Source organism: Vicugna pacos, chromosome 15, assembly GCF_048564905.1.
Source record: "Vicugna pacos chromosome 15, VicPac4, whole genome shotgun sequence".
NCBI lineage: Eukaryota > Metazoa > Chordata > Mammalia > Artiodactyla > Camelidae > Vicugna > Vicugna pacos.
Genome location: NC_133001.1, coordinates 6,270,802 through 6,293,484, shown reverse-complemented (window position 1 = coordinate 6,293,484; position 22,683 = coordinate 6,270,802). Strand labels below are relative to the sequence as shown.

The 22,683-nt window shown below is 48.9% G+C and overlaps 1 protein-coding gene across 1 annotated transcript in view; it reads right to left on the bottom strand.

Moving 5' to 3' along the window:
- LOC140685650 (electrogenic sodium bicarbonate cotransporter 4-like) overlaps window positions 1-20,589 on the bottom strand; it is a 36,204-nt gene extending 15,615 nt beyond the window's left edge. Inside the window, exons 1-9 of the mRNA XM_072937557.1 lie at window positions 20,521-20,589; window positions 15,999-16,132; window positions 15,062-15,333; window positions 10,641-10,699; window positions 8,063-8,263; window positions 4,157-4,270; window positions 2,712-2,873; window positions 1,782-1,960; window positions 427-499 (exon numbers count right to left, since the gene is read on the bottom strand). Of these exons, the coding sequence (XP_072793658.1) occupies window positions 427-499; window positions 1,782-1,960; window positions 2,712-2,873; window positions 4,157-4,270; window positions 8,063-8,263; window positions 10,641-10,699; window positions 15,062-15,333; window positions 15,999-16,126 (1,188 nt within the window). The 5' untranslated portion in view covers window positions 16,127-16,132; window positions 20,521-20,589. The remainder of the gene's footprint in view (window positions 1-426; window positions 500-1,781; window positions 1,961-2,711; window positions 2,874-4,156; window positions 4,271-8,062; window positions 8,264-10,640; window positions 10,700-15,061; window positions 15,334-15,998; window positions 16,133-20,520) is intronic.
- Between the last annotated feature and the right edge of the window lie 2,094 nt (window positions 20,590-22,683).

Here is a 22,683-nt window from a genome sequence, read left to right as displayed (position 1 = left end):
CCCAAGTCGTGCAAGATGGAGGGGCAGAAAACAGGCCCCAAGAATAGTGACAGAAGCCTCCTCCTGTAAGTTTTAAATTTCAGAGAAATAGGTGAGCAAGGAGGCCCCTAGCAAGCCCTCAACCACAGCATGGAAACACAGCCAGCTTGGGAAGCTCCTGATCGAAGCAAGGATGGAGCTCGATGGAGCTTCCTGAGAAAAGAGTGACCTCCAGGAAGGTGAGGGTGGCCCCCTGGGAGGGCTGGGGAAGAGCAGGGAGGACTGCCCGGTGCTTTCAGTGAAAGACACAGTATCACAGAAAACAGCAACGGTGGCCAGACATCTCCCTGGCCCAATAGGATCCCCTGCCTTCTTAGGGGACACACGGGAGCCCTCTTCCCGCCTGCGAGGCACCAGGCCAGTGCTTCCTCAGGTGCAGAGTCTCACCTTCAGGATGGGAGCCAGGAAGACGGAGATCCCTGTCAGGATGAAGACGATGGTGCCCGTCACTCTCTGTTCCCTGGCAGAGAAGAGCACGTGGTCAGCGTGGACCGGGAGATGCTTCACGACCGTTCCAGCCCTCTCTGGGCGGGGCTGGGAGGTTGTGGTCAAGGCCCTGCCCCTGCCCCCTGCCCCATTCCGGACAGAAAACCAGGACTGGAGGACCAGCTGGCCGGCACATGGGAAGAGAGGGAACTCGGGCTGAGGTGAGGGCGTTTGACAGGTGCGTCCGGGAGGCCATGCGGTGCAGTGGCCAACAGAGAGGCGCCTGGGCCGGACCGACTTGGGCTGAATCCTGGCTCTGCCACTTACTAGCCATGTGGCATCAGGCAAGGCCCTAAATGTCGTCAGCATCAGTAGAACGTACCTCGTGGCGCCCACCTCAGGGGCTGTTGTGAGGACAAAGTGGCACGTGAAGTCCTATAACCTCCGCCCTTCGATTGTAATAAGCCCCCGTGGTTGTGGGACATGACTGATGAGGATTTGGGGGAAGGGGGCGTGGCCGCTGGCGGAGCAGGGAGCAGGGGCTGGAGGCAGGTATGCTTTCTGGAGTGCCCAGACCCAGGACAGCCCTGGTGGGAGCTTGGGGGCTCTGGGGCGGGTTGCTTGGGCCCAGCCATGTGGGGCTCAAAGGTCTGGAAGGGGACCCTACCCTGATCACGGAGAACCCTTGCGCAGGGCCGGCTGGGCAGCCCACGGACCCCGAGGCAGCGGGGCGAAGCGCTTAGGACAGCGTGTATGAAAATGCCAACGTCTGACGTGGGCTCAGCCCAGAGGTCCGCAGAGGTGGAAGGCGAGCTTCTCTGCCTGAAACAGGTCAGGGACCTGACATCGGTGTGAGAGGGGGGATGGGCAAAGCCGCAATGTGACAGGCCCTGGGCCACAGCCCGGGGGTGGGAGTGGTCCTGGAAAGGCTTTCTGGAGGAATGGAGGCTGAGCAGGACCTGAGCCCTCACTTGGAAATGTTGGGGGTTGGCATGGCTAGGGAGTCTTGAAGAGGAGACAGAGGGACAGGTCAGAAGGGGCTCCGTGGGAACGCTCGAGTGGCCTCCCTAGGTGAGAGGTGAGAGTGTATGGGGGTGCGCTGCTTGGAATCTGTTAAGAAAAAAGCACCCCTTAGAACTGAATTGTCGTCTCCTGCTTCCCTCCCGTCAAGGGTATCACTTCTAGCCCTAAGGTTCCTGGGCAGTCAGAGGAGCCCTATTCACCCAAAGGCCTTGATGGTAAGAAAAACCGGCTTCCCCAACCCCCGACCTGACCACTCCCGCTCAGGTGGCCCCCAGGCCCTGCCCTCCACCTACCTGACCCCCAGGAATTGGGGCTGCTCCCCAGGGGCACTGGTCTCCGTCTCCATCTTGAGGCTGTCGATGTGGGCAATGGAGATGACCGTGGCAGCCACATACCAGGGGAGCCCCATGAAGGAGCACAGAGCCATGAGGATGCCCACCCAGAACAGGTCCAGGTGGTAGCCAGCAGCCTTCTGCAGGGGGCAGTGGGAGGGGGGAAGCTGTCTCGGGAGCCTGTTCCCAGCCACCTTCCGCGGCGGGCGGACAGAGCTCTCCCCGAGGCAGCTGCTTGGGGAACACGGCTTGAGGGCTCCCCTTGCCCTTCTAGGCAGCACTCCGATGGGGCTGCCAGCCTGATGCGGTCAGGCCGCACCGACCCCAGGGCAAGGGAGGAGATGGGTATTCAGGTTGGGAAAGGCCCTGGGTTTGGGCCCCTGGGAAGAAGGTATCCTGCCCAGCGGCCACAATGTCTGCAGTTCCTGAACGAGAGGCCCCAGGTGGGACAGGCCTAGGTCAAGCCCAGAGTGGTCCAGGTCGGGGGGGGGAGGGCAGCCTGGGCTCCTCAGACCCCACGGCAGGGAGGGCAGGAAGGCCGAGGATGCTCCTCTGCCTTACGGTCCTGGTCAAAATCCCCTTGTTGGGATCTGCTCAGACGCCCAAGTTCACTGTCAGGGGATGCAGAGCGGGAGGGTCACTTTGGGAGAAGTGCAGGGGCCAACCCTGGGCTTGGCCCTGGTCCTTGGAGCCTCCCCTGGCCCTGCTGGCCTCACCCACATCTGGAGGTCACATTCCCCTCTGCCCACACCCTGAACTCCAGTCTTCTGCCCCCATATTTCGCTTCACAAATGACCCCAAATTTTGAAAGAAGCACCACCTCTCTCCTTCATTCCGTCCAACTTTGTGGAAAGAAAGAGGTTGTGCCCCTGCTTCCAGCACCAGCCTTACCCTCAGCTTGTTCTCCTTCCGGTTGACTATGACGGCCGTAATCTGCTGGTCCATGAAGATCAGGATGGTCACCAGCAAGGCGGGCAGGATGCTCGCCAGGTACACCCACCACGGGTTCTTCCCAAAGGGGGCCACGAACCAGCCTCGGTCAGGCCGCGTGGGCTGAGCGGAGCAAACGGAGAGGGCCCTTTCCTCTCTCCCCTGTCCCAGGGCACCTGTCGTCCGGCCCACTCTCCCAGCCTTCCCGCCGTTTCCCCACGGAAAGGGGTACTTTCCAAGTGTAGTCTTTTTCCTTAAAGACCTGTAACTTTAAGGAGATCCCAGGAGGCACAGACTTGGGAAGGGCGTGGTGTGTGCAGAGCAAAGGAGAGGTTTTGTTGCAGCTGCCCCGGGGATTGTGTGGGAGACAGGGAGGTGCCGAGTCAGAGGGCACTGGGATGCAGCTTGTGATCACTAATTGCAAACTATGTTAACAAGAAACAGCAATGAGGCCCAACAGTGAAGAATAAAGAAACTGATGGGCCCAGTGCCTGACGCTTTCTGCCTCTCCTCCGAGTCACCTGTCCGGGGAGCATTACAGAATTGTCTGTAAAACAAGACCAGTAATTCAGGCTTGCATATTGAGGATAAGGGATTATCCTTGTGGGAGCTGGGCTGAAGTTTATCTTTTGTTTTATTTAAAAGAAAGATGTACTTTAAATTTCAAGGCCAACATGAGTTTTATGGGATGTTTAAGCAGAAATAATATTATAAAGTTCAACCCCTCAAAGGCAGGGAGGGTCAGTTGGAGAACCCGTACCTCCCAGTCTAGTTTAGATGGTGGTGTTCCCAGTGAGGGAGCAGAGCTCAAGGGTAGCGACAGGCAAACAGCTCCAACTCTGGACTAAAGGGAAATTTCTCAAGCAGTGGTTCTCAAACTTAAGCAGCCCCCAGAATCTCCTGGAGGGCTTATTAAAATGCAGAGCACTGAGCCCCAGCCCCAGACTTCCTGATTCCATAGGTTTGGGGTGGGGCTGAGAATCTGCATTCCTAACAAGTTCCCATTAGATGGTGTGATGCTCGTCTAGGGGGCACACTTTGAGGATCCCTGTTTTAAAGGATCATTTTCAACAGATCCCAGGTGGCCCAACTTGGAGACTGCCAGGAGTGAGGGAATGGTAGACCCGGAAGTGGAAATCAAGGGCTTCAGCTGGGCTGGAGAGTGGATTCCAGCACCTTCCCCATCCTGTGGCTACACAGCAGGACTATATCATCGTGAATATATCCCCAAACCAGCATCTCAAAGGACTGCCCCCAGGAAGGCTGTGTGAGGAAGGGTGGAGCACACACGGAGAACCCACAGGGTGGCTTGGCTGAATATATCAAAGTTTGATCAGCTTAGAGGGGAAGGACCTGCAGCGGGTGGGCAGGCAGAGAGAACGCCAGGGCAGGCGCTGGGGGCAGACCTTGATGACGCTGGGCACGAGCAGCTTGGGGGTTGCCAGGCCGAAACAGGTGTCGATTCCACAGAACAGCAGGATGGAGAAGATGATAGAAAAGTCGGCTACCAGGGCCCGAACCTGCAAAAAAACAGAGATGAGCAAGTCAGACAAGCGCCTGCCCAGAGGAGAGCTGTTAAGAGCCTAAGCTCCCGAGTCAGAAGACCCAGGTTCAAATCCTGGTTCTGCTCTTGCCAGCTGGGTGACCTTGGGGCCTCAGTTTCCTCCTCTGTAAAATGGAGGTATGACAGCACCTGCCTCATAGGCACATGTGAGCTGTGACACATTCAGAGGGCTTGGCAAGAATTAGTCAAAGTGGGATTCATTCCCCTTTAAAGTGCGTTCTCCACCAGAGCAGGGACCATGTTTATGTCACTCGGCATTCAATATCTAGTAGTTAGAACAGAGCATGGCGCAAAGTAAATGATCAGTTAATATTTGTTGACTTAGTAAAAGAATTTCGCTTTCAAAAAAAAAAGTGGGGATTGTTGTTATTCATGTGGCATGGCTGCCATTGCTGAAGACATTTTCTGGGGTGACAGACTGAACTGGGTCACCCATCGGGGTAGTGAGGGTAAGGGCTGAACTCTGAAGGAAATCCTAGCTTCGAAAAACGTGTGACAGATTGTCGCACTGGCACCTGGGCCAGGAGCGAGGCCCCTAACTCTGCTGGGGGACCCGTGGCTCCTCTCAGACCTTCTGTCCACTAAGTCCTTCACCTCTTGCTTCCCTGTTTTAGGAGGCCCATCCTAGGCCAGGTTTTAGACCTCACCTTCTATCTTGCCATCTTTTCTGTATCTCTTCAGAGATAGCAAATTCTGGAGAACAACGGGGGAAGAGGTTAGGGAGCACAAGGGCAGATGACAGCACATTTAATTCATTCCCTGTACCCCCTACACCCCTTTAAAATTGTTAATCAACATATATAATCAATTAAACCCCCACATAATGTAAAAAGCATAGTCCCCTTCCTCACTTTTCTTCACTCTGGTCCCCCTTTCCAGATACACCCATTCTGTCTGCATGACTTTAGTTGTTTGGGTGGCTTCCTCTGGGTCATTAACTAATATGTTATACTTCTCTATTCTGATTTACTAATTGAAGGCACTGTCTGTTGATAAAGATTTAGCTTACTTGCACTACCCCTCCTGCCCTCTCCTCATTCCCAATCTTTGAGAGTTATTTTTATTTTTATTTATTTACAAGAATCAACAGAATGCAGTAATGCACTCATAAAGGACAGTCAAATATAGTTACACATATTCAAGAAATCAATCATCTAAGTTTTAAATAATAAGTAGTTCATTTGTGTCTTTTTTTTTTAGACTCCACATGTAAGTGATATCGTATGGCATTTTTCTTTTGACAGTTATTTTTAAACTCCTTCTATGGGTTTTCCTTTGCCCTTTCAAGTTACATAATTAAATCTCTTTTCCACGAACTTTTACCAATATCTCTCATTCCCCCTCAGGCTTGCTGTCCTGTCCTCCCCATCCTTCCCCCCCCCCTTCCATCTTGTGACTCCTCACTGTGAGCTGTACATTGTCAAAGCTGAGAATGCTCATCTTCTGTGAACATGTCTTCTGTGTTTTATCTAGAATTTGATTCTAAAAGTTGAAAACCAGTAGCAGCTTTCCATTATTACGATTATATAAAATACTGGTCACAGCAGAACCAAGCAGTGTGCTAGGTTTACACTGGCTTTTTTACCATAGTCCTAGCATCCGGATCAAAACATTATTACATTAAACCATACGGATTTGCCATTTTTGGCAGGTAAAAACTGTCAAATAGAGGCAATTTCACATGGTCCAGCCTAACCTAAAGATGGATGTAATAAAGAGCTGTGAATTCCCTCCTACCTTAAGAAATAACAGTGCACCCACTCAGTCTTGAGGATGCATTTGTGTTACAAGTACACTATTTTTCACTCAGTTTGTATACTGTAAAGCTTCCTAAAGAGCCTTTTGGTTGATCTTTACAAAATATTGGAAAAAATTCAATTATTCATATCAAAGATTTCTTCATCTTCATCATTATTGATAGTAGTAGTAATATTTATTTATGAAGGCTCTGGGAGAGTGCTCATGGGATTTATGGTAGAAGAGAGTTGCTAAAATTCTTCCGAGTGCTCCATTTCATACCTGTTGCTCACATATGCAAATAATGTTTGATTAACAAACATTTTATTCTAGCCACATAAAAGAAAATTAAAATAATGGTTAGCATTTTCAATAGGCTAGACAAAATCAAATACCTAGGAATAAATCTAATAAAAAATGTGCACCTCAAGACCAAAACCTATAAAACATTATGGAGAGAAATAAACACCTAAATAAATGGCAAGGTATACCATATTCAGAATTTGAAAGGAGTAAATTCTCCCCAGATTGATACTTAGAGTCATATAATTCTATCCGAATTCCAACAAGTTTTTATTTTGGTGAAATTTAAGATGATTCTAAAATGTATGTGGAAATGCAAAGGGCCAAGGCATCAACGAAAAAGAAGGACAAATACGGAAAGTTTGGCTTATAAGATACACAGACTTATTATCAGTTTTAGAAATGAATGCTGTGAAACTGGCATATGAACAAACCAGTGAAACAGAATAAAGAACCTAGAAACAGATCCCATCATATGTGAACATTTGACATATGGCAAGGGAAGCACTGCAGAGCAGTGGGGAAAAGATGATCTCTTTTTTCGTTTTTCCTTTTTTTTTCTTCCTTTTTTAAATTAATAGACTTTTTTTTTTACAGCAGTTTCAGCTTGACAGCAGAATTGAGCAGAAAATATAGAGTTCCCACATAGCCCTCCCCACCCACACATATACACTCCACTACCCTCACCATCCCTCATCAGTGTGACATATTTGGTGCAATCGATGAACCAGCATGGACACATTATGATCAACCAATGTCCATAGTTTACATTAGGGTTCATTCTTGATGCTGTACATTCTATGGGCTTTGACAAATGCATAATGACATGTAGCCACCACTATAGTATCACACAGAATAATTTCATTGCTCTAAAAATCCCTTGTGCTCCATCTATTCATTCCTCCCTCCCTCCCTCCCCCCAAACCCCTGGAAACCATGATCAAAAAGACGGTCTTTTTTAAAAAAAGTGCTGAAACAACTGGCTATCTAAATAAAAAACAAAGAAACACACTCTGTCTCTTACTATATGTCAAAAGTACTTCTGGTGGATTAGAGAGCTAACATGAAAGGAAAAGCAACGAAGCTTTTAAAGGATAACATAGGAGAATATCTTCTAGCTAATATTTTCCTTGAGGAAAAATTTGATATATTTGATTACAGCAAAACTAAGAATCCCTATTAATCAAAAGATACCATTAAGCGAGTAAAAAGGCCAGTCGTACAGCAGGAGAAGATATTTGTAACACATATGATCACAAAAACGGTTTCTATCTGGAATATGTAAAGAACTGCAAATCAGAAAGAAAAAGACAGGCAACCCCGTTGAAAACGTGTTAACAGATTTAAACTGGCACTTAGAAGAAGAAAGTCAGATGGCCATACGGCCAATAAACACATGATAAGATTTTCAACTTCATTAGTCATCGGGGAAATAAAATGGGAAAAAAAATCCACAGTATACTACTGCACAGAAAGGCTGAAGACAAAAGTCTGACAATACAGAGCGCTGCTGTGGGGCCTTGACAACAAGGGAACCCAGTTCTCTCTGACTCAAGTCTGTGCTCTTAACGTGAAAAAGCCTCAGCGAGCCAGAGCTGATGTGGTGTCCATCCCAGCAGATGGACCAGCACCCTCTCAGACTCCCCGAGGGGGCTTCCCTGTGAGCTGTCTGTCCGTAGGCTCCCTCCTAACTGGAGGCTGAACATACCTTGGTAGGGAAATAGCGGCTGAATTTGAACTTCTTCAGGGTCAGGGTCATGGAGTATGTCCCGAAGAAAAGGATGAAGGACATGAGTGCCAGGTCTGGGATAAACTGGCAGGAGTTCCCGAGTAGGCGCCCACCATAGTTCAAACACTCCTTTTTGCTCAGCAGGGACCAGTCCAGCGCTGTGAGGTTAAGGGGGTTGTACTTGGGGACCAAGACAGGAGAGAAATGGTCAGGGCCTTCCCAGCAGGTCAGTTGTGAGTCCCTCCCTCCACAGTCCTCAGGCAGCCCCTACACCCCTCCCACCCTCAGAGGGGCCCCAGCCCTCCTGCGCCATGGTGGCCCCCAGCAACAGAGTGACATTCTTGGGGACAAGTTGCTTCAAGGAATGACAAGCAGGAGGCTCCTGGGGAAGATTAGGAGCTGACCCGTGTTTCTTCGTTGTGTTCTAGGATGTCCTGCTTTGTGAGTGAGGGGGAAAAGCGCAGAGGGTGGGACTCCATCCTCAGCCCAGGACTGGCTCCCATCCCAGCCAATCAACCATGGGCCCTGTCTGCACCTCCTTCGTGTCTCACATTTACCCTCCCTCTTCCTTCACCTATGCACAGCCTTCTACATATTGGGGCTCACACCCACCCTTATCAGACTCTCTTGGGTCAGTCACTTCAGTCACTTGCCCTTTGGTGTCCCAGATGCTTAAAAGCCAGGGCAAACAAAAGAATTGTATATACACACACACACACACATATGTATATATATAACTAATATACATAATATATATTTCTACATATGCATATTTCTGTATATAGTCCCATATATATGTTCCTAAGTATATATGTACATCCATTCATATATGTATATTCACATATGTATATTCATAGGTATATTTTCTAAGTGTAATAAAAGGAGAGAAATGTATAATAAAACTTAATATATAATTTGAAAAATTAATGTGCAAATATTCTGGAACCTTCATAATGAAGTAAACAGATGCTTGCAAGTAGCCATAACATATGCGTGCATTAAAAGAAGTGTGGTAGTTTGATATAATAATGGTCCCCAGTGAATGGCTCCCTGTGTCCACATTCCTTTGCAATGTGACAGCAACGTCACTCCCATCCAAAGGTGAAGTCTATTTCTTTACCTCTTTGAATCTGGGCTGGCCCTAGGCCTGCTTAGACCAACAGACCAATAGAATGGGGAGGCAGTGGCTTTGAGAGGTTCTGAGCCCAGACCCCAAGAAGTCCCTCTTGGAACTCTGAGACCACCATGCTGTGGAAAAGCTCAGGACTGGAGATGAAGATCGGACAGGAAGAGACAGCCACAGCATCTACTGACCGTCAGCTGCCTCCCTCAGTCACTGAAGCCTCCATCGCCGCCGTGTCTGGTCCAGCGTCTCCACCCTGGCTTCTCTCTCGTGACTTCCCTGTGTGATGCCCCACTCTCCCTCTGTCTCGGCAGGACTGGTCCACCCACTGTCCTCAGAACACTTTTCCTGCTTTTCCTCTCGTGCCCTTCTGTCTATGCTGGTCCCTCGGCCTGGATTGTGCTTTTCTCTGTGGGACCAAATTTCCCAACCTTCAAGCCCACATCGTGTTCTACTTCCTCTAGGAGGCGCTCCTCTCCCATCTGCAGAGTACGCTGTGCCTCCACCACGGGACGGATGCATTCGACCTGTGTTTGACTCTATTTGTGCTGCCCCTTACCCTTCAGGTTAACCTCCCACATGCACATTACAAGCAGGTGGGAGGGCAGAGGCCACATCTGTGTCTTAGCTGTCTTTGGAGCCCTTACACGTAGTAAGTATTCAGACACAGGCACTGACTGATTCCGTTTTTCCTCCCTCAAAATCAGATATTTGAAAAATCTTAGGTTAAATGGCCACTGAGCAGTCAGCTGCCTGTGCAGGGGTAACCTAAGGAGCAACCTTAGGGACACTGAAGTCCCCGAGTCTCCCCTCAAGGCTGCCCAGGTGCTACCCTTCCCCTGGTTTCGGACTTCCACCGTCATCAGTGCCACTTAGTCTAGGCGCTGTCTCCTGAGGGCCACTGCTCGTCATGACTGGAAAAGGCAGAGCAGAGCTGGGGCCCACGGGGACTCATGAGTGCAAAGGACAGAGCAGCTTCAGAGAAGGGGGGAGCCTTAGTAAACCTTCCAGGGCTGGGAAGTAGCATCGCTTTGGTAGGAACTGGGAGTCCTAAGTGGAAAGGTAAGGAAGAAGGCAGAAAGATGGATGGGAAACTGTGGACAGCTTTGTACAGCCCTGCTTAGCATTCCTCACCTCTGCCTCCCGTCCTGTGGATGTGTGCGTGTGAGTGTGTGTGTGTGTGTGCGTGTGCGTGTGTGTATGCGGGGGGGCAAGATTTACGCACATGGATTGAATAGAATGACACAACATGGGATTTTGACAGCATACTCTTAAAATAAAAATTTGCATATACACAGCTCTGCAGGTGACCCTGGTGTGCAGTGGGGCTGACCTCTGTCAGTCTGGGTCACAACAAGATGGTCTCAGTCTCCCCATTCTTCTCTCTCCCCACAAACAAAAGCTCTCGAATGTCTGGCATAAGAGAGGACTTACCAGAGAAGTGTTGGTGTTTGGTGGCAGCGTGGCTGAAGCATTGAATGAGGATGTATTCGCTGTGGAGGAGCACAGGACACGGGGCAGGGTCAGCAGCCTGTGACACCCCCGGACGCCCCTTCCCCATCTCCATCCAGTTCCTTAGCGCCAAGGACTGGCTCTCACTGTGAGGGCAGCAGCTCTCCTCACCTGGCCCCGGGAGGGCAGGGCTGTGGGAGGGAGCCCGGGCCACGGCTCGGACAGACTAGCTGGGCCCGGTTAGGACAGCTCCTGCCTGATGCAGAAGGGCTGGCTTTAAAACCTGAAGTAAGGAATCTGTCGCTAACACAGCTGGTGAATAATGTGCCTCGTGAATCCCCACCAGCCACTTGACCGACGTCTGCGTTCTTAGACGTAAAGAACACTTTCAAAGAACTTCCTCTTTGCCCTGCACTGTGCCCAAACCCCTACACACGTCACCTTGCTAAGTTCATAAATCCCTAAGAAGTCTCCCCCTTTTAAAGATGAGGTAACTGAGGCCCAGAGAGGCTGAGTAACCTGCCCATCGCCCAAGGTCACACAACTTGCATTGGAGGAGCCGTTTTCCCAACATCCCAGGCGGGATGTGCAGAGGGCACCTCCGCACCCTACACAGCAAGCTTCCTTCCCTACGCGGCTGCCCTCATATACACCTCCCTTCTCTTCTGCTCTGTGCATATGTGTTTTTTTTTTTTCAGGTCATCTGGGCCTGTAAAAACTTGTAGGTTATCTTCCCTAATTTGCCCCTTAAATGCAAGCTGAGGAAAATTAAACTTGTGTCCAGGATCTGCAGGAGAATCAGAAACCCAAAGATGCTGCTCTCAGCTGTTTACTCCACACCCCTTGTCTGCGTGCCCCTGCCCCAGCCTCAGTGTCCCTGTGTAAGTGGAGCAGAGGAGGGTGCCCTTCAGGGGCCATGAGACGAGTTGAGAGGAACTGAAATCCCCTCCCTGGGGGCTGCGGCCATTCATGGCAAAGGCAGCTTTGGAGAGCCGCTGGTTGCCCTCTCTCTTGCTCCGGCACCACGTGGCCAGCTCCTCCTTGCCTTCCTCCTCCAAGTGAAGGCTCACTAAGCTCTTCCTCCGCAGCCGATCTGAGGAGGGAGGGAGGAGGCCCAGCCAGTTTGCTGGCAGTAACCTGAAATGCATTGCAGGCCTCGTTTGGCTCCTGCTGGCTGTGGTTAGGAACCCAGAGGGAAGAAGAAGCCATTCTTGAAGCTTCCTTTAACCTCCAACAAACTGTCACAGGACAATGGCTCACTTCCGGGCCAGTGAGGCTGGGAGTGGCTAAGGAATTTGGTCTTGACCCAGGGAAGGTCTACAAACTCAGAGGTTTGTTATAATTATTCTTTTTGTTTAATTAAGTGTTTCATTCACTATTACATTATTTACTTATTTTTTATTTTGGTGGGGGGAGGGGGGAGGTAATTAGGTTTATCTGTTTTTGGAGGAGGTACTGGGGATCGAACCCAGGGCCTCATGCATGCTAAGCATGCGCTCTACCCCTTGAGCTGTATACTCCCTGCTGTTACAATTATTTTGAAGAACGCTTCACTTAAGAGAAATCAGCGCCATCTATCCGCTGCTTTTTCTCGCACTGGCAACCAAAGGAACACGATGCACACGTAACAGCGGAGCAGAGAAGCGGGGCAAGAAGGCTGCTCGGGGCTCCCCACGCAGATGCTACAGGACTGCCGGCCAGTGCCTGAGCCTGGCGAGGGCAGATGCCCTTCCACTGCCCAAGGTCGCCGGACCAGACATCCCCTTGCCGTCTTGTGCTTAGGCTTAGCCACTCTTTCATATGGAGAACTCTGTAGGGTTTATCTGAAAGCCACTTTGAGCTGAAGAAGGAAGAACTGTAGCATGAAAACTCCCAGAAAGTGTCCAAGTATCAAATATTGAAAAATTCTAGTGTTTACAAAGCGGTACTCACTTGGGATTGAAAGCAGCCCAGTCAGTGTGTGCAGCAGCCATAAACAGAATACAAATCAGTTACAATGGAAACAAGATGAAGTTAAAAGGAGTGCCCCCAAACAAGCTCTTATGACAGCGAGTGACACAGAGTGACAGTGCGCTGTAATCAAATTGCAGTAACACTAAGGTTACGGAGCAGTTAGTAAGCAAGTGGCCCGCGGACCAGGGAGGAGAGCTTCCTCAGTCAACAGCCCCCTCTCCAGTCTCCAGAACATCTCGAATTTTCCTTTTCTTGGTCTCCTAATCAAAGCTCTCCATGAAGAAACTGAAAATCGAATCTCACTAGGGTTGGTTGCTAACAATGACTGGGTTGAACAGAGCAGTCGTTCTTAAACTTAAGCATGTGTGAGAATCACCTGGGAGGTTTGTCCATAGACAGCAGACTCTACCCGAGTCCTGATTCAGCAGGTCTGCGGTGGGGCCTGAGAATGTGCATTTCTAACGAGTTCCCAGATAGGTGGATGCTGCTACCGGGGACCCCACTTTGAGAACCATGGCAACAGTATGACCCAAAAGAATGAGGTGACATTAGGCACCTGGGTGAGGCCAGAGGAGATGCTACTTAGAGGCAGGTGGATTTTTTTATGGTCCTCAAATCCTACCTTATACGCTCTTATGTGTACATCCCCTGCTCCTTGGGCACCCCTCTCCTTGGTTTGTCTTGTGGAAAAATGATTCTCAAAATGGCCAAAGCTCCACCTATGCCCCCAGAATGTGGACCATTTCTGAACGAGATCAAGGGACATGTACTTCCAAAAGCCATGTTTGTGGGAACATCTGTGTTCGGCACAGTGGCTCCTCAGGCCAGAGGGTCTGAGCAGAAAACGGGAGTGCCCTGATGGATGCGGCTTGGCCCACAGAGACGGGATTTGCTCTGGAGGGGGACAACAAGAGATGGCACATAGGATTCCTCAGTCCCCTGGGCAAGCAACATGTTCTGGCCCAGGACAAAGGACAGCTTCGTCTTGTGCTGGATTATAATGGAATAACTCAAAATTAATGATAGAAATAAAAGGAAAGAAAAAATTAAGTCTCAACAGCTTTACAAATTCAGTGACAGAGGGTGGAAGGGCACAACCAAAACTACATTTACCTTTACAAAGTCTAAAGTAGTGTGCACAATATTTGTGCAACATATATTTTTGGTTGACTTATTATCAATATTTTATCAATAGTATGTATTTAGGTGCTGAACGGCACAGAATCTACTTATGTCAAACTCCAACCCAATCTGAGGATAGACATGAAAACCTCACAAGTGTTCCATGAGACTGGCAGGGCCAGCACTGACAGCCCTCTTTATAGCTAGGGAGACAGGTTTGGTGTGACCTTGGGGGTCTCTGGACCTGTTTGCTCTGTGAGTCCAGCCTGGTGGTGCGAGCAGGTAACGTGGACAGCTCTCCAACCCCTGTACCATAGCATCCTGGGCACCCTGGGCACATCCCACTGAAAGCTCTTAGGGGCATGATTATGACCATGAAGGAAACCGGTGGTTCATCTATGGGAAGCCCTAACTTTACAGATGACACTTTTTGGTCAGAATGAAACCCCACAGGAATGGCACTGAGTATTGTCGGGTTGACCAGTTGGTTGATTCAGCCTCCCACCCAGAGCCAGAATCATTCTTGCAATACCTTTGGCAGATGGACATCCAGGTAGTGTCCAAGCAGCTTGCTACCACTCAAGGGGGCCAATACCTTTCAGGATGGTTTGCTCCCACCACTGTAAGTTTTTTCTTGAATTCAGCCAGCATCTGGCTTCCTGGAGCTTTTGCTCCTCAGCCCTTGCTCTGCTTCGTACAGTTACATAGGGTGAATCCAGCCCCTCTGTGACATGACAGTCCTCTCTCACCTCTCTAAGAGGTTGAATAACCCCAGGTTCTCCAACCATTCTTCAATGACATGATTACCAGGCCCTCTTCCAGCCTGACCAGCCCTCCACCCTGGACATGTCCCCATCTGTTGAGATCTTCATCCCTCTGGTGTGAACACATTGGCAGTGGTATGTCAGGGAGAGCTCACATGTCATGCACTCAGGGAGCTGGGAGGGACTTTAGGCCCCATCAGATCTACCTCTGGCCTGGAGCAGGAACCCTGAGCAGCCTTCCTGACAGGTGTGGCCTCCACATCACCCCACACTGAGGTAAAGCTTGGCTTCGTCCCTACCTGGGGTATCACTAGCACTGCTCCCTCCTGATTATAACCCTGGGCTCTGGTATTGCGACCCTCATTAAAGCTCCTGTCCCCTTGGTTTCCTTCCAAAAACTGGTTTAAGACCCTGTATTTGACCCTTTGGGGCAATAAGCCCTTGGCTGAACAGCCCCCCCAAAGCAGGCTTATTCTCCTGCCTTTGAGCAGAGAGCTGGGGGATGGGGTGGGGGGAAACGGGTGGTGGGTGAGGGCCCAGGGTACCTCTGGGGTTACCGGTCACCTGCATCCGGGGCGACGCACTTGCATTTGTAGGTGGTGATGGAGTCAGGCTTAAAGTTCATGTTGATGGGGTAGTACTTGAAGGCACCGATCATCTTCTTGATGGCATCGTAGATGAAGATGAAGCTGATGAGGGTGGAGAAACCCTCCTCAGTGAAGCGGGTGATATACTTGATGATAAAGCTGGCATCTGTGGCCACCAGGATAAGGCACTGGACGGCTGAGTGTAGGCCAATCCAGAGGTGGAACTCCATGTAGTCCAGGCCATTGCCTCTGGAAGGCAGAGAGAAGTGAAGGGCCTCCAGCCCAGGGCTCTTGACTGTGCTTGGCTCCCCAGACCCACCCTGAGTGGCTCATCTGCCCCTCCTGTGGCACAGATACCCTCCTAGGAGCTTCAAGAGGACTGGGGACAGGGACAATTTTGGGGTGAGGTTGTCTGGTCTTTGAGAATTCTGGGGAAGGATCTCATGCGGTGGCGGGAAGATCCTCACACACTTCAGTTCTTATGTATTTGGTAACAAACACCCAGGGTGAATGACAAACAGGGAATTTCAGAATGACAGAGCTGGAGCAGGCCTCAGAAATGGGCTCATGCTATAGGCGAATCAGCTGCGCCCAGAGCTGCCCGAGTCAGGCTGCGGCCTTCTAGCCTCCAGCTTGAGACTTTATTCACTGCATTGACTTTCAAGTCATAGTTGCTAATGAGCAGAGTGGCGCGAATTCTCTCCTCTTGTCCTGCCTGGATTTCTCCCTCTGGGCCGTGCTAACGTGCGCTAAGGTGGCAGGGAGCAGACGGAGTCAGGAGGGACCACGCGGCAGGGCTTCCTATAGGTAAAGACAGCTTTCACCCCTGCCTCCCCGTGGGGCTCTGCCCCTACCCCGGCCTCCCATACTCCCCAGGTGTGAGAGCAGGCTCGGGAGCATCGAGGGGCACCTACTTGCTGAAGTCGAAGAGGAGCTTCTCGAAGATGAGGATGGGCCCTGTGCTGCTGAGGATGATAAGAGGCTGCCCTGAGAAGAGGCAGAACAAGGCGCCAGCCATGGCGGTGCCCAGAAAACTCTCCATCACTCCCTGGGGGCAAGAGGAGTGCGAGGCTCAGCAGAGGCGCGAGAAGGGGCCTCTCAGACAGGCCAGAACCCAGTTATCTCCCAAGGGCCCAGGCCACAGCGCTCACCCTTTGTTCTAGGCCCTCTCCTCCCCAAGTTCTGCTCCCCAACTCTGACTCCACGACTCCCCACAATTGCCAGCATCACATTCTAATTTTACTTCCTACATGACTTCCATCTGGCACCCTTGGCCTAGAAAACAGGGCCGCCAATGGTTGTGTTTGTTCCATGCCCCTTCTACTTCCAGAGGACAGCCCACTCGTCCAGCCAGTTATTTATTCATTCAAACATGTTAGGTGCTCTTAGAGGTCAGTCCATTCATTCACTCAAAATCCATTAAGGGCCTACTATGTATCAGCATTGTGCTAGATACTGAGGACCCATGAGTCAACAAGATCACGCATCTAGTGCAAGAAACAGACAAGTAACCTGGCAATTTCCATACAGCAGAGTTCTTCAACCTCAGCACCACTGACATTTCAGGCTAGGTAATTCTTTGCGGTGGACGGCTGTCTTGTGCACTGTAGCATGTTTAGCAGTGTTCCTGGCCTCTACACACAAGATGCCAGCATCATCACCTCACCTCCCAGTTATAACAGTCCAAGCTATCTCTAGACGTTACCCGATGTCTCCTAGGGGTCAAAATCATCTCTTGTTCAGAACCACTGTCAAGGGTGTAGTAAGCTGGGATAAGGTGAGGGTGTCATAGGAGCACACAGTAGGAGTGAAGGCATAATCAGGGAAGCCTCCCAGGAGGCAGATACATGGAAGCTGAGGCCCCAGAATCGAGCAGGGACTTGACAAGGAGAACAGGGTAAGTGGAGTGATGGGAAAGAATGTCTCAGGAAGAGGGAACAGTGTTTACACAGGCTGGAGCTGAAAGGGAGCATGCCTTTGAAGAACTGACTGACCAAGAGGCACATGAAAAAAAGCTTAGGATCACTAATTATCAGAGAAATGCAAGTCTACAATGAGGTATCACCTCACACTAGTCAGAATGGCCATCATTCAAAAGTCCACAAATAACAAACGATGGAGAGGCTGTGGAGAAAACGGAATCCTCCTACACTGCTGGTGGGAATGCAGTTTGGTGCAGCCACTGTGTAAAACAGTATGGAGAGTCTTCAAAAGACTAAAAATAGACTTACCATGTGATCCAGCAATCCCAATCCTGGGCATATATCCAGACAGAACCTTAGTTCAAAAGACACCTGCAATGTTCATAGCAGCACCATTTACAATAGCCAAGACATGAAAACAACCTAAATGCCCACTGACAGATAACTGGATAATGGATTTGTGGTATATTTATACAATGGCTTACTACTCAGCCATAAATGAGATTAAACTAATGCCATTTGAAGCAACATGGATGTTCCTGGAGAATGTCATTCTAAGTGAAGTAAGCCAGAAAGAGAAAGAAAAATACCATATGATATCACTCACATGTGGAATCTTAAAAAAACAGACAAATCAGCTTATTTACAAAACAGAAACAGACTCACAGACATAGAAAACAAACTTATGGTTACCAGCGGGAAGGGAGTGGGAAGGGATAAATTGGGAGGTCGAGATTTGCAGATACTGACTGGTAAATATATAATAGATAAACAAGTTTATACTGTATAGCAAAGGAAACTGTGTTTGATATCTTGTAGTAGCTTACGTAGTAGCTTATGGTGAAAAAGAATATGAAAAGGAATATATGCATATTCATGTATGACTGACGTATCGTGCTGTACACCAGAAACTGACACACATTTGTAAACTCATTATACTTCAATAAAAAAGTTAAAAATAAGAAAGAAGATGTAATATAGAAATACAATGGAATGCTACTCAACCATAAGAAAGAATAAAATAGTGTATATGTCCATGAAGGACTGAAAAATTGTGCTGAACACTGGAATTTGACACAACATTGTAAAATGATTATAAATCAATAAAAAATGTTTTAAAAAAAAGAAAGAATAAAATAATGCCATTTGCAGCAACATGTATGGACCTAGAGATTATCATACTAAGTGAAGTAAGTCAAACAGAGGAAGAGAGGTATCATTTGGTATCACTTACATGTGGAATCTAAAAAAAAAAAAAAGACACAAATGAACATATTTACAAAACAGAAACAAACTCACAGACACAGAAAACAAACATAGGGTTACCAAAGGGGAAAGGGAAGGGGAGAGGAATAAATTAGGAGTTTGTGATTAGCACATACAAACTACTGCGTGTAAACAGATAAACAATGAGATCTTACTGTATATCATAGGGAACTATATTCAGTAGCTTGTAATAACGTATAATAAAAAAGTATAGAAAACTGAATCCCTAAGCTGTACATCAGAAACTAACACAATATGGTAAATCAACTATATTTCAATTTTTAAAATTTTTTAAAAAATAAAGTGAACTTGGATTAATGGTAAATGTATAATGCAAAATCAAAGGCATCTACTAAAAATATGTGAAAAAAAAAAACCACAGTGCACTCAAAATATTGAGAGGAGAACAATGGAATTGGAAAATGCTCAAGTCAAATCAGAGAGGGCATTTTTATGCCTTCTTTGTGGAAGACAAAAAAGAAACAAAGGTCAAGGACAACAAAGAGAAAACAGTAACAAATATGGTAGCCATTAATGCAACTATATCAATAATCACTGTCAATGTCAAAGGTCTAAGTGCACCAATTAAAATACAGAATTGTCAGAGTGGGTAAAAAACAAGACCCAGTAGATGTTGGCAACATGGATGCACGTTGAATTTCATCAAATGCTTTTTCTGCACTGTGATGTGAATATGCAGGGTTTTTGTTAATCTATTAATATGGCAAGTTACATGGATGATTTTGAAATATTAAACCTGTCTTGTATTCCTAGAATAGACTCCATTTGATCGTAGTGCTTTGTCACAATCCTTTCTTCTTCATTTGTTAGTTTTATCTTGCTGTTTTTTCTACCTTCCTTGTGTAAAATCTCAGCTTGATTTGAGACCTTTCTTCTTTCCTATTACAAGCATTTAGTGCCATTTGTTCCCCTCTTGCCAATGTTTTGTCTGGATCCTGCCACATTTTATGTGATGTATCTTTATTGTCATCTATCTCTATTCATTTTTAAAATTTTCCTAGCGATTCCTCTTTAATACGATGGATTATTTAGAAGAATGTGTCTTAATTTCCAAATGTTTGGAGGCTTTCTTCTTATTCTCATTTTTATACGATTTAAAGCTTATATTGTGTACACAGAAGAGTTAAATGCAATTATGCTTGCTTTGGTACTTTATATAGGTTCTTCAAAGACCACTGGAGTGAACTTCTCAAATATTAACTTTACATAGTTATTCTCAGTCTTTTGTACTTACTGGTAGAGTAAGGATAAAGAAATTCCCTGAGAATATGAATCCTGGAGATGTGGTTATCAGGGGACGTTCACAGACACAGGAATACTGGGGACTTTGTGGGTCCCCACTGCACATTATTTTCTGGGCTGGTACACAGGGACTCAATAGGGATCCAGGAGAGGGGCTCAAACCTTGGGCTCTGGTACTTTATACGGGATGATCAGAGAAGCCCAGGCCCAGTGTGGGCAGGGACTAGAACCAGCACTGTGACACGCAGGACCCAGGTCCAGCTTTCTCCATAAAATGAGTATTTAAGGCGAGGTTTTACCAGCTTTGACAGCTATAAGCCTCCGCTGTGGTCAATGTCCATGAAGTCTTAAGGAAGTCCAGCCTTTCTCCTGCAGGGAGACAATCATGACCAACTAAACCCTGCCCCCTCACTACTTCAAGAATCAAAACCCAGCCAAGACAATTTCAGGTACATGAAAAATGAAAAATATATGGAAAAAATATATATGAGAAGTGAAGACATATATCCCCTCAAAACTTGTATACAAATGTTGATAGCCGAATTATTCAAAATAAACAAAAAGAATACAAACCTGTGTGGACGCTAGTTCACACAGGTGTCTGCCCAGAACGCGCAGCCCCGCCCCCGGGCCACGGGAGCCAATCCGCGCGCGTGCGCTTCCCGGCCCCGCCCGGCGCCCTCCTCCACCCCCGCCCCTCCCACCGCCCACCCGAGGGTTAGTTTGTCAGGAAGGCGGGCGGCGGTCGGTCGGAGTGGCTGCGGCTCTGCGGGTCGGCCTAGCAGCCGGCCCTGCTCCCTCCGGCCAGCGGCGGCGGCGCGGCCCCTCCCGGGGGCGAGGCGGGAGCAGAGCGGCGGCCGCGGAGCTCCGTGCCCAGCGCGGCGGCGGCGGCCCGGCAGCCAACATGGAGGCGGCGTCGGCGCGGGCCCCGAGGCGGCCCGCGGGCAGGTGTTCGACGGGAGGCCGCGCTCCAGCAACCCGCTACCTCGGCGAGGGCTCCCACGGCGTGGTGTGGTGAGTGTCCGCGCCCCGCGTGCCGGCCGCGCCCGCCCGGCCTCGGCCCCGGCCTCGGGACCCCAACCCCGAGCCCGGCCCCGCCCGCAGCCGAGCTGACCCGCCATCCGCGCGCGGGGGCTCCCGGGTGGGGCCGGGCGCTCGGGCTGGGGCGTTGCTCGCGGTGTTTCCCGGGCCGGACCTCGCTGGGCGCGGGGAATGGGGAAGAGGCCCGTGGAGGGGGAGAGGGGTGGAGGCCGTGACCCCGGCACCCAGAGACCCCCAGGATGGGAACGGGCCCCACCCCCCACACCCGGGTGCTGGTCTTGCGGCCTTCCCCTGACAACCGATTATGAAGCCGCGAAGTCCTTCAGGTGCTCGCGGCGGCGGCCATGGTCTGGAAAGGGGTTGGAGCGGCATGTCTGCACAACCCCGAAATCATCATCTTGTTTGCCCCCCTCGCCTGTGTTTAACGCGGCCGGCTTTGGTTCAGCAGCTCCCGTGGTGCCAGGGATTCTCTCCTGCGCAGCCTTTCTAAACAGCATGAGCGGCACCAGTGTTGGCGTGGAATGTTTCAATGTTGAAGTTTTTAAATGGATTTTGGGATGGCAATGTTGGCGTTTCAGGAAAGATAAGTCAGCATCTCTGTGGTGATTTCTTAAGGAGTCATTTGGAGTTGGACCTAATTTGACTTTTTTCCCCCTCCTTTTACCTTGTGTGAACTCTTGTAGTAGTAGCATAAAGGCATCCAGACGTTTTAGGACAATGTCTCTGGACTTTCCCTGTTACTGCTTTAGTGCTCAGTGTGCATGCAGCCCTGATGCAGTTCTTGCAGAACCACATGCAGGCTCCGTCGTCTGGCTCCTGATCCCTTCCAGGCCAGGCTGACTGCTCACTGGGCTCTTAGCTGATGCTCAAGTCTTTTGCTATGGATCACGCTTCCATCCAAACAGAACAACAGTAGCAAGATTATTTCTTTTTCCCCAAGTTGACTTGCGTGTCTAAACTACATTTAAAAATCTCTGGAAGTAACCCCAGTTTGGGTAGTCTCCCTCTCCTCTCTTGTCACCCTTGGTCAGACCTCCTAGTGGGGTCAGACAAGTCTGGAAAGTCCAGTGAAGCCCTGCCCTGTTCACTTTAATATCAAAGTGACAGTAGCTAAAGCCATTTTAGAAAAATGGAAGGCATCTCAGCATATGGATATCATTCAGTGTCAGCTCAAGCTAAGTGTAAGGACGGTACTGTGGGAAATACAGCATTTTCAGCTAGGTTTTGGTTTTCCTCTCCAAATAAAATGCACAGGGTTCAGATCTAATGAGAGCCTATTTTAAAGGCAAATGATGGTGTGCCTGAAGCTTGGTTGTAGAATGTCTCCATTTAATGATGACTGGGGATGGAGAGACTCTGCCTAGACCTACTAAGCATTTGTTTTCAAAACTAAAAGGAATCTGTAGGCCGTTAGTTGACATGGGAATTTCAGGACTTGCTGTGGTCTTCCTAATAATCATTGAAAATCCTGTGCTTTTAATTGAGCCGATAATATGACATGTCCCTCTTTGAAGGCTACTCTTGTTCTGTTCCCCAGTTACCAAACCTCAACAGCATCAGCCAACATTGTGTTTGTTTGTTTGTTTGATGTATAATCAATTTACAATGTGTTAATTTCTGGAGTGCAGTATAGTGATTCATATATATGTGTGTATATAGATTCCTTTTCATCTTCTATTTCATTCTAGGCTATTATAAGGTGTTGAATAGCGTTCCCTATGCTATACATTAGGACCTTGTTGTTTACCTATTTTATATATAGCAGTTAGTATCTGCAAATTCCAAACTCCCGTTGTATCTCTTCCAACCTCCTTCCCCCGCTGGTAACCATAATTCTGGGTTAGACTTGCTTTTTCTTTTGCCTGATGAGAAATCTGTGGCATTCAGAGACTGGGAAAGTTGCTCCCTGTTCCTGGAGCTGGTTGATAAATGGATCTCACCTTATTCACAGCATGTCAGGGAAGGGCTGGAAAATGTTTCCACCATTTTGTTTCATGTTGCTTATATCCATTTTTCTCTCCTCTTTCCCTCCCACTCCGTCCTGGCTTTGTCTCCACCTCCTTACCAGACTCTTCTTATCAAGATGGTCTAGGACCTCAATTTTGCT